The sequence below is a fragment of the Rana temporaria genome, chromosome 3, assembly GCF_905171775.1.
Source record: "Rana temporaria chromosome 3, aRanTem1.1, whole genome shotgun sequence".
Lineage (NCBI taxonomy): Eukaryota > Metazoa > Chordata > Amphibia > Anura > Ranidae > Rana > Rana temporaria.
This window is the reverse complement of record NC_053491.1, coordinates 222,953,718-222,966,402: the sequence shown is the minus strand read 5'-3', so window position 1 is coordinate 222,966,402 and position 12,685 is coordinate 222,953,718. Positions and strand designations below refer to the sequence as shown.

Genomic DNA, 12,685 nt, shown 5'->3' with positions numbered 1-12,685 from the left:
ATATTTGGGTAATTTCTCCTCTGTGTTTGTTACTGCCCCCTCTGCAACCTCTTCTGAAAACTTTCTTTTGCTTTTTGAGGCCGGAGAGGGGCGTGCCCCTAAAAAAGGAGAAACGGGCCGAGGAAGAGAGACGGTTGGGTGTTTTTTTCCACCAGAAACCATCCGTGCATTTGTCATGCTGGGGATGGAATCACAAGTGGATGGAATGGAAGATGTTTCGAAGCAAGGGATATTAGGTACTGTATTGTTGGTGCTCGACGGTGCGTTTAGAGGTGGGTCGGTGGAAATAGGATCATTTGGGTTAGGGGAACCCATGATCATATGACATGATTGGTCATTATCACCATCAGTCTTGGAGGTACGTTTTCTCTCTAGATATTTGGCTTGGTCACGATTGTAGAAAGAACCCAACTTTGCTATCAATTGATTTTGAGATGACTTGGTGCCCGAGTGTTTTTTTGAGGAGAGTGTTTTCGGAGGGATGGGTTTTATGTTCGGTGTGGATTTAAAATGGTGAGTGGAGTGGATTGGGTGTTTTAAATTGAGCGACATTAACGGTGGAGGTTGTTGTGAACATAATGTGGTATTGGGAGGGCTTCTGAGTTGTGGTAAAGCTTGAGCTGGGTGTTGTTGGGAAGCTTGAGTGATAGTATTGGATTGTTTGTCCATCCAGCTAAAGACTCTATTGCTTGTGTAGTCCTTAATGTCGCGTCTGAATTTACCTAGTTTGTTGTAGATTAAGTCTCCCTCTAGTTTTTTAGTGTTCTTTTTTAGTATGTCCTGCCAAGAGGACGGGACTGTGTGTCCTGTGTCTATAATTAGAGAGCATAAAGAAATAACAGCATTTTGTAGCTGCTCAAACTTCGCTGTTCTGTGTTTGATCAAGATGTCTATCCATTTCGTGGTACAGAATTCAGCTAAACTGTTCCACTCCTTGGCATCATTTTCACCAAGGAAAGAGCAATTCTTTAGAACTCTTAGTCCTCTAGGGGTAATCCTGTTGTCTAAATATTTTTGCAGGAAATATCTGTCCCACCACTGTGAATTGGTAGAATGGATGGTGCGCTCTAATTTTTTAAAATAGCCACACAATTTGTATCTGATATTCTTGCTTAATGTAACATCTGATAAAAATAAGGTGGTGGGTAGGTGAGAGTACAAAGTGTCTAGGATATTGTATTTTTGTGACTCTAGCTCTGATAGAAAATCCATCTTACCATAAGACAGATAAAAATACAATAAAAAAAGAGATGTAGGAATGAGATGAATAAAAAAATGTATAAGAATAAAAATATGTATAAAAATTATATAGATAAAAATGTAAAATAAAAATAAAAATAAAAATGATGCTGAGAATGTAAAATCAGATAGATTTATCTGTATATAGGTTGCTATCTATGCATGTATATCCATACACTATTATGTAGGATGAGAGTTATTTTAGCATTTGTTACAGACAAACTATGTTGTAAGCCTGATTTGTGGGTATATAAAAAAACCACCTACGTATGGTAGCCCACTGTCTTTATTAGTAGCTTAATAATATATATATACTGGGTGAAAAAGGGGTTGCAAATGCAAAGGTCATTTATAAATGGACTGAATCGTACCACAGACTCCTTTTGACAGTGAACCACTGCTGCTATATAAACAATGCTCCTAGGGTGTAGACAATTAAGTACAATAAAGCGCATGTGGTATAACATGTAAAGAAAAAAGAGTCCTTGGTGCAAAGTCCTGTAAGCTAGGTGAGCTTGTAACATGAGTTTACAGTCTGTTAAAACCAGGCAGCCATGCAGAAGGAGCTGAAGCGACACTCAGGTACATATGATGAAAGAAACAATCAAAGAGGAGCAGGCGCCATTGGTTAAACTGTACAGCTATTTATTTGTATTGGAGATAGAAATAAAAGTACTCACTGTATTTGTAAAGTTTCAGGCATGTGGTTTGTTGTCCTTTGATTCCGTCAGGGCCCAACCGATAGATTTGAGTGTCCTTGGGTCTCTGTCACAGCGCTGGTATTTGGCTGTGTTGCTGGTGTTGTCTAGCTGGGTCCATGCGCTTGGTTGTGAGGATGTGAGCGCACAGATGTGCCAGAGGAGCCGCCGGAGCGCACGTTGAAGCGCACGCTTGTGGACGCTATGGTTGCGGGGGGAATGATGACGTCATCGACCGGAGACAGCAATGTGCGACGCGTTTCCGTGCATGTGCTGTGGTTCGATAGGGGAACGTACACACAGCGCGCACCTTTGTCAAGCTGGCTGTAGGGGTCACTACAGCACATTTTTATATGCCTGTCATAGGTTGCCATCTTGTGGCCAAATAGTATAATGTCCTCTATATAGAGGAATTGATACTATAAGAGATCTTTATTAAGCCAAAGAAGAAAAAAGATGGGGAGGGAATGCCGGATATTGGAAATACTATACATGCATACATAACGCGCCAAAATTACAAAAAATATGGATAGAAATTATATATATAAAAACAAATTTTAATCATATATATAAAAATATTGGTCTATAAAAAAATAATAAAAAAATAAAAAAATGAGGGTAACATTTTTAAATTTTAAATTTTTATTATGGTGGTGAAGTGAGGATATATGGAACAAAAAAAGGGGGGGGGATGAATGTGGTAACATGAAAATAAAAATAATTGTAAAAGTAAAAATAAAAATAAAAAATAAGGACAAAAATAAAAATAAAAATAAAAATAAAAATAAAAATAAAAATAAAAATGGAAAATAAAAAACAATAATAAAAACGAAAATAAAAATAAAATTAAATATAAAAATGAACATAAAAGCAAAAATAAAAATAAAAATAAAAATAAAAATAAAAGTGAGGATGAGGAAAGGTGTTATGGAAATAAATTTTATTGGTGTAGTTGAAAATAGATTATATTATATGAAATTATATGAAAATTATATAAAATATATGTAAGGGGGGTGTGTAATATAAGATATATTGTATTATATGTTTAGAAATGTAAATGTGGATAAAAATTGGGTATAATTATATGTATATATATATATATATATATATATATATAAAAAACATATATATATAAGATGAAAAAATGGACGGAACAGGACGGAAAGATGATGGATAAAAAATGATGGATACAAATTTTTTTTTTTTTTTTTAAAGGATAGTGGAGACTTCAAGCTCTTCATTAAGGCCTCCTGGCCTAAGGGCATCGAGAGTATATATCCAGAAAGTTTCTCTTTCGCATAGTCGATGGAATCTTTCAGCTTCAGTTAGTTTGTTGGGTATTTGCTCTATTATCCACACTCTCAGACCATCAGTCGATTTGTTATGGTAAAACAATATAAAAAGCCGCGCCAAGTATCAACAAAAAAATGAATATAATAGTTCAACAGTCCACAAATGGTATGAGTAAGTGGATTTTAGATTGGTTCTCAAACAAAAGGCAGAATCGCTGTATTGATCAAAGGCTGATTTGCATGTAGAGATGTTTAGCTTTTCAATGCACCAGGTGACATGCATACAATGTGTGAGATCCCACCACCGGAATTGTATATCAGCTTACCAGATAGCAAGCTTTTAGTGCAATTGGCTATAGCCCAGCCACGGCCTTTGAATCCCCTGGGCTAAGATGTTTCAAGATTCCCAATCAAATGGCAGCCTTGGAGTTGGAAATGGTGCTTGTTTGCGATTTAGGACACCCCGCACCTCATCAATAATCACAGTAACACGATAAGCGTAACCCAATCCGGTTCACATGCAGGCAGGAAGATAGAAAGGGACGCAATAGCGTGATATCGTAGGTAACAGATTTATTAAAAAAAGTAATGTACTTACACTTAGACAGTATAAACACAGCATGTAAACAGGTAAAAAAAGCCGGCCGGCTTACGGAGCCCTCCTCCTCGGCGTGATGACGTCACTGACGCTGCCTCCAGACGCGTTTCGTCCTATTGGACATTCTCAATGGGGAGTGTCCAATAGGACGAAACGCGTCTGGAGGCAGCGTCAGTGACGTCATCACGCCGAGGAGGAGGGCTCCGTAAGCCGGCCGGCTTTTTTTACCTGTTTACATGCTGTGTTTATACTGTCTAAGTGTAAGTACATTACTTTTTTTAATAAATCTGTTACCTACGATATCACGCTATTGCATCCCTTTCTATCTTCCTGCCTGCATGTGAACCGGATTGGGTTACGCTTATCGTGTTACTGTGATTATTGATGAGGTGCGGGGTGTCCTAAATCGCAAACAAGCACCATTTCCAACTCCAAGGCTGCCATTTGATTGGGAATCTTGAAACATCTTAGCCCAGGGGATTCAAAGGCCGTGGCTGGGCTATAGCCAATTGCACTAAAAGCTTGCTATCTGGTAAGCTGATATACAATTCCGGTGGTGGGATCTCACACATTGTATGCATGTCACCTGGTGCATTGAAAAGCTAAACATCTCTACATGCAAATCAGCCTTTGATCAATACAGCGATTCTGCCTTTTGTTTGAGAACCAATCTAAAATCCACTTACTCATACCATTTGTGGACTGTTGAACTATTATATTCATTTTTTTGTTGATACTTGGCGCGGCTTTTTATATTGTTTTATTTTTTCTTGTCATCACACGCTAGCCGCTGCCTGAATTTACTGTGTTGTGATAGCGTGGTTTTTTGGTGTAGATTTGTTATGGTGTTCTAGAAAATGACGTGGGACACTATGTTTGTCCCTGCCTCCCTCTACCTTTCTTCTGTGTTCACCAAAACGTTGGCGCAGAGGCCTTATGGTTCGACCAACGTAAAGAAGTTCACAAGGACAGTGTAGGGCATAGATCACGAATTCAGACCCACAGTTGTAGAATTCTTTGAATGTATATGTTTTTCCTTTGCTGCAAAAACTCTTTTGCCCATGTTCAACAAATTTGCAAGTTTTGCAAGTGGGTTTTTTGCATTGATACATCCCTAGTATAGAGATCATTGGGATGAATTCTTGTGTGGGTGTTTTCTTCAATTTACTCGGAGCGATTTTGTTTTTAATGCTTGTGGCTCGACGGTAGGTGGTGGTGGGAACTTCTGTTAATATAGTTTTTAGATGTACGTCCTCTAATAGAATGGGCCAGTGTCTCTTGAGGATTGCTTCCATGTCTTTATGACTGTCATACAAGATCGTGCTGATTACATATCAGAAGCTGAACGCTTGTTGAATGACGTCTCCACTTACAAAAAACTCAGCCAGGACCCACAGTTCCGCACCATCAAGGACGAACTAGTAAAAACTGCCACAAGGGATAACATTATCTCTAAAAAAGAGGCTTCTTTTATGATTAAAGAATTTTATAACACACCCTATTTTTATCATATTCCCAAAATCCATAAAAACACCACACACCCTCCTGGCAGACCTATCATTGCCGCCATGGATACTCTAACTTCAGGCCTCTCGAAATATATAGATCACTACCTACAACCATTGGCCCAAGGCCTACGTTCTTACATCCGAGACGGCTCACACCTTCTAGAGTCATTAAAAACCTATGTGTGGGAGAAGAATTACACATGGATGTCACTAGACGTATCATCTTTGTACACCTCGATCCCCCATGAGTTTGGCCTAGCTGCCACCTACCATTTCTTAGCAGAGAATCCATACATGAGCAATGCTCAAGCCAAATTTATTATGGATTGTACCCAATTCTGCTTAACACACAACTATTTTTTATTCAATGAAGACTTTTATCTACAAACCACGGGCACTGCGATGGGCGCAAATTTTGCTCCATCATACGCCAACCTAGCCATGGGGTTGTGGGAGGATAGATACATTTGGTCCAACAATCCCCACTCCAGGCATTTGATATACTATGGCAGGTTCATAGATGATATCATTATTATTTGGGATGGTGATACAGAGGAAACCCGAACTTTCGTAGACCACTGCAACAACAATCCGCATGGTCTATCATTCACATTTGTACATGATCATAATAAATTAATATTCTTAGATCTTGAATTATATCACTATAATGGAAAAATCAAAGCAAGAACCCACTTCAAACCAACTGCAGGTAACTCACTACTCCACTACAAAAGCTGTCATCACAAAAAATGGATAGACAACATTCCCAAGGGCCAATTCTGCCGCCTTAACGAAATTGCACACAACATAAAGACTATGAAGATCAGAGTGTTTTTATGAAGAAAAAATTGCTTGACAAAAAATACCCAGCGTCCCTAGTTAACCAAGCGTACAACTATTACCATGATCCAAAACCTCCGACAACCGTCCAAAAAACAGTACCAATACAGCAGACCAGGTTCATAACAAAATTCCACACCAGTCATAAAGACATGGAAGCAATCCTCAAGAGACACTGGCCCATTCTATTAGAGGACGTACATCTAAAAACTATATTACCAGAAGTTCCCACCACCACCTACCGTCGAGCCACAAGCATTAAAAACAAAATCGCTCCGAGTAAATTGAAGAAAACACCCACACAAGAATTCATCCCAATGATCTCTATACTAGGGATGTATCAATGCAAAAAACCCACTTGCAAAACTTGCAAATTTGTTGAACATGGGCAAAAGAGTTTTTGCAGCAAAGGAAAAACATATACATTCAAAGAATTCTACAACTGTGGGTCTGAATTCGTGATCTATGCCCTACACTGTCCTTGTGAACTTCTTTACGTTGGTCGAACCATAAGGCCTCTGCGCCAACGTTTTGGTGAACACAGAAGAAAGGTAGAGGGAGGCAGGGACAAACATAGTGTCCCACGTCATTTTCTAGAACACCATAACAAATCGACTGATGGTCTGAGAGTGTGGATAATAGAGCAAATACCCAACAAACTAACTGAAGCTGAAAGATTCCATCGACTATGCGAAAGAGAAACTTTCTGGATATATACTCTCGATGCCCTTAGGCCAGGAGGCCTTAATGAAGAGCTTGAAGTCTCCACTATCCTTTAAAAAAAAAAAAAAAAAAAAAAAAATGTATCCATCATTTTTTATCCATCATCTTTCCGTCCTGTTCCGTCCATTTTTTCATCTTATATATATATGTTTTTTTTATATATATATATATATATATATACATATAATTATACCCAATTTTTATCCACATTTACATTTCTAAACATATAATACAATATATCTTATATTACACACCCCCCTTACATATATTTTATATAATTTTCATATAATTTCATATAATATAATCTATTTTCAACTACACCAATAAAATTTATTTCCATAACACCTTTCCTCATCCTCACTTTTATTTTTATTTTTATTTTTATTTTTGCTTTTATGTTCATTTTTATATTTAATTTTATTTTTATTTTCGTTTTTATTATTGTTTTTTATTTTCCATTTTTATTTTTATTTTTATTTTTATTTTTATTTTTGTCCTTATTTTTTATTTTTATTTTTACTTTTACAATTATTTTTATTTTCATGTTACCACATTCATCCCCCCCCCCCCTTTTTTTTGTTCCATATATCCTCACTTCACCACCATAATAAAAATTTAAAATTTAAAAATGTTACCCTCATTTTTTTATTTTTTTATTATTTTTTTATAGACCAATATTTTTATATATATGATTAAAATTTGTTTTTATATATATAATTTCTATCCATATTTTTTGTAATTTTGGCGCGTTATGTATGCATGTATAGTATTTCCAATATCCGGCATTCCCTCCCCATCTTTTTTCTTCTTTGGCTTAATAAAGATCTCTTATAGTATCAATTCCTCTATATAGAGGACATTATACTATTTGGCCACAAGATAGCAACCTATGAGAGGCATATAAAAATGTGCTGTAGTGACCCCTACAGCCAGCTTGACAAAGGTGCGCGCTGTGTGTACGTTCCCCTATCGAACCACAGCACATGCACGGAAACGCGTCGCACATTGCTGTCTCCGGTCGATGACGTCATCATTCCCCCCGCAACCATAGCGTCCACAAGCGTGCGCTTCAACGTGCGCTCCGGCGGCTCCTCTGGCACATCTGTGCGCTCACATCCTCACAACCAAGCGCATGGACCCAGCTAGACAACACCAGCAACACAGCCAAATACCAGCGCTGTGACAGAGACCCAAGGACACTCAAATCTATCGGTTGGGCCCTGACGGAATCAAAGGACAACAAACCACATGCCTGAAACTTTACAAATACAGTGAGTACTTTTATTTATATCTCCAATACAAATAAATAGCTGTACAGTTTAACCAATGGCGCCTGCTCCTCTTTGATTGTTTCTTTCATCTAAAAGGGTAATGGCCCAATGTCCAAGTATACATCTTTACTTGTACTGGAACAGTATTGAGTTCCAAATGAACTATCTCAATCCAAAAGCATGTATTTTGGAGAGTAATTGCTCACCCCACAAGTCCATCATGAAAGCAGCACAATTGGTACTGTAGGCTGATTTGCTTGACTATTTTTAGGCCTGACTGGCTGCTGTAAAGTCTGGCCTGGCTGGCTGGGTTGTACTACTTTCCAGTGTAAGTGGGCAGAGTACAGGGGTCAGTAATATGTAGGGAAGAGTACAGGGGTCATAAGTATGTAGAGCAGTGTACAGAAGTCAGTAGTATGTAGGGCAGTGTACAGGGGTCAGTAGTATGTAGGTCTGTGTACAGAGGTCAGTAGCATGTAGGGCAGTGTACAGAGATCAGTAGTATACAGGACAGTGTACAGAGGTCAGTAGTATGTAGGGCAGTGTACAGGGGTCAGTAGGATGTAGGGCAGTGTACAGGGGTCAGTAGCACGTAGAGCAGTGTGCAGATATATGTAGGGTAGTGTAATGGGGTCAATAGCATGTAGAGCAGTGTACAGAGGTCTGTAAAATGTAGAGCAGAGTACAGAGATCAGTAGGATGCAAAACAATGTACAGAGGTCAGTAGTATGTAGGCAGTAGACAGAGGTCGGTATTGTGTAGAGCAATTTATAGGGGTCAGTATTATGTAAAGCAGTGTACAGAGGTCAGTAGGATGTAGAGCAGTGTACATAGGTCAGTAGTACGTAGGGCAATGTGCAGAGTTCAGTAAAATGTTAAACAGTGTATAGAGGTCAGTAGTATGCGGAGCAGTGTACAGAGGTCAGTAGTATGTAGGGCAGTGTACAGAAATCAGTATTATGTAGTGCAGTGTACAGAAGTCATTATTATGTAGGGCAGTAGACAGAGGTCAGGAGTATGTAGAGCAGTGTACAGAGGTCAGTAGCATGTTGAACAATGTACAGAGGGCAGTGTATAGAGGTTAGTAGTATATAGGGCAATGTACTGGGGTCGGTATTATGTAGAGCAGTGTATAAGGGACAGTAGTATGTAGGGCAGTGTACAGGGCTCAGTATTATGTAGAGCAGGGTATAGAGGTTAGTAGTATGTGGATCAGTATGCAGAGGTCAGTAGGATGTAGAGCAGTGTACAGAGGTCAGTAGTATGTAGAAGAGTGTGCAGAGGTCAGTAGCATGTTGAACAATGTACAGAGGTCAGTTGTATGTAGGGCAGTATATAGAGGTCAGTAGTATGTGGAGCAGTGTGCAGGGGTCAGTAGTATGTAGAGCAGTGTACAGATGTCAGTAGCAGACTAATATCATGCAATGTAAGAAAAATCACGTCATTTCTGCTCTTGTCCGTTTTTCAATATTGAACATATAGTAGAAAACTCCTTACCAAGTAGTTGCACATTAGTTTGTTGATTACTTGAGATCTAAGTGAAAATGGTTAAAATCTACAGTTGTGCACATGTTTTTGCCCACAGAACAGCCACGTACTGAATCAGAATGGGAGAACAGCTTTACTTTGAAAATGTTTCTTTTTCAGTTTGTCAATCTGAACAGTTCGACCTTTTACATAGCATTCTTCCTTGGAAGGTAAGGCCATTCCTTGTAAGTTTTCCTTTAAAATATAGAAGTCTGGAGACCTCTGGGCATGGTAGTGTGGTGTTGGGTTCTGTCATCTTACACATTTTATCAAAAAGTCTTTGCATTAAATATTCAATTTCTGACCTGCATTTGTCACAGATTATATGGATCTGAAATGTTAGCATAAAACACAATGATCTGATTGAACACCATATAAGAATGTCTCACACACAACAATTATAACCGATTTTCTTTAATATATAGATTTCTATTGTAAGTAAGCCAAGCAGCGTCGGAGTTTCATTATATGAAATGATTATGTGAGAGTGTACAGAATTAACAGACTATTGTTAATAGGAGTAACAGTAATTGAGAATAAATTGCTTTAATTCTTAATTCCTTTTTGCACTTATGTGTTTGTTCATAGACGCGTGTCAGACTTTTACAGGCATCTGAATACACTTTAATACAGTACAAATAATACACGTGTCTTCATTGGTTAAGTGGCCTAGCTATTAACAGTAAACGTATAGTTTCTGTTTGTGACTTTGGCTAATTTGAAATAGTTTACTCTGTCCCTCATCTATGTATATAATTAAAATGACTTTGAACTCCATCGTTCAATCAGAAAACAGTAGTTTTTAAACTTGTTTGTAATGTACACAAAAGTCTTAACTCTATGCCGCACAGTCAATTCTCTTTCATGTTGTGTAGTTCTGCCTATGTTTATGATCTCCAACTCAGCTCAGTAGATTGTTTAAAAAAAGAGCTGGATGCATTCCTAAATGCAGAGGCATATCTAGTGAAAATAGCGCCTATGGCAAGCACTGAAACTGCGCCCCTGTCGAAACATTTGAAACCCATCTTTCAGAATGATAACCTTAACAACAAAAAAAAACAGCTAAAAAAACTAATGATATTTATCATCCCTTATGATACCTTGGGTAGTGACATATCCTCTTTATGGAGAAATTTGGGGTTTATTAGACCCCTGATCCCTCCTCTGCCCTCCAAGGCCAGGTAAATGCAGAACCAATACTGGACGTGATGAAATCTTCATCACTTAAGGCCTCAGTTTTCACAGAGGAGAGGGAGAAACTGATGTTCCTCCTTCTTTGTGCGCTGCCAATCCGACCAGATGGAATGGGAGAGCCTGGGAGAACAGGGGAGGGCTGTGGCTGAAAGCAGCAGGGTTAGCGCTGCCATTGTCCATTAGCAAAGGTGCTGAAAAGGAGATCCTGCCTATGCTCGGGAGGAGGGAAGAAGAGACCCTTAAACCCTGGTAAGTGCCTTGCTGCCCAGCCACTCAACAGCACCCCCTTCATATGGCGCCCATGGCACTTGCCATGGCTGCCATACCCTAGATACGCCACTGGCTAAATGTACAAAATATAACTGGATATTAACATCAATAGGTAATAACACCAGGGGTAGTCGATCCATGGAACATCCGATTGCCTCCTGGGGATCAGGAAGATTTTTCCCCCCCAATGGAGCAAATTGGACCATGCTTTATTAGGGTTTTTTGTCTCCCTGTTTACATCAGCATTTCCTTGTTTTTCCTCTCCGTGAGATGATCGCGGGTATCCCCGTGAACATTAAGTCTGTGGGACCCGTGGTCGGACTCACGGAGCTCGCGGCGGGCGCCCACAATGCCTCATCTTAAAGGGGACGTACAAGTACGTCCATTTGACCACAGGAGCCATTGTGTCGACGTATATAGTCGTGTACTGGTCCTTAAGTGGTTACAAATGTGTAGTCATCTTCTTCTTCAAGTACTACTTACGTTTTTCAGTGGCAAAAGTGCATCTCATCAGATATTTTGACACTCCAAGAATGCCACCATTTATGAATGAATAAGATACCATAACTTGTGATAACTGATAATTACACACTCAGCCTCACCCTCTGTAGATATTTTCCATCTTGCAGGACAACAATGTAAGCACCAGCAGACCCAGAGTGATTGTCACTGGGGCAGGTACAATGAGCATGTAACTAATTTAAGCACAAGCACAATAGCCTACACCACATGTTTTAAGAAAGCAAACACTGTTCACAGTATCTGCTGTTGCAATGCTGACCTCTAAAAAAAAATGTCTGTATCACTTGCAGCCATGTCCAGACATGAATGTAACAGATTTTTTTTACAGATTTTTTTTCACAGAGGCAAAGTTCTTATTTTCAGAGATTCAGCTTTATGCTTTTTCTTTTTAAATATTGTTTTAATGAAGTGAAAAGACAAACAGTGCAGGAAATATTTACAAACAGCCATCCCTCTCCTTCCTTTCAAAGGTGAGGGAAGGAGGATCAGTACAGGTACATTTCCACTTGTTAGTGCATATCTGCTTGCTTTTTTTAGTTGTTATTCTTTCATTGATTACTTTGGTTCTGCCTCATCAGTTTATGCAAATTATTAGATGGTTGTACCTTCCCGAGGCTTACAGGTAATGGGGTGGATTTAGGTAGGGGCGCGCACTACTACGGAGGCGCAGCGTACCGTTTTTACGCTGTAAATTACTTGAGCTACGCTTCATTCACGAAGCATTTGCTCCGTAATTTGCGGGGGCATTGCGTAAAAGTGGCCGGCGTAAGCGCGCGTAATTTAAATGATCCCGTAAGGGGCGTGGATCATTTAAATTAGGCGCGTTCCCGCGCGGAACGTAGTGCGCATGCTCCATCGGGAAACTTTGCCGACATGCATTGCGGTAAATGACGTTACAAGGACGTCATGGGCTTCGACGGGAACATAAATGGCGTCCAGCGCCATTCACGATCCACTTACGCAAACAACGCAAATTTCGAAAAACGCGACGCGGGAACGACGT

The 12,685-nt window shown here is 39.2% G+C and overlaps 1 protein-coding gene across 2 annotated transcripts in view; it reads left to right on the top strand.

Annotated features, from left to right (window-relative positions):
• Positions 1 to 12,685, top strand: part of ANO4 (anoctamin 4) — a 282,473-nt gene that overhangs the window by 222,838 nt on the left and 46,950 nt on the right. For both annotated transcript variants that reach the window (XM_040344320.1, XM_040344322.1), the window contains one exon: positions 9,755 to 9,866. In XM_040344320.1, the coding sequence (XP_040200254.1) occupies positions 9,755 to 9,866 (112 nt within the window). The remainder of the gene's footprint in view (positions 1 to 9,754; positions 9,867 to 12,685) is intronic.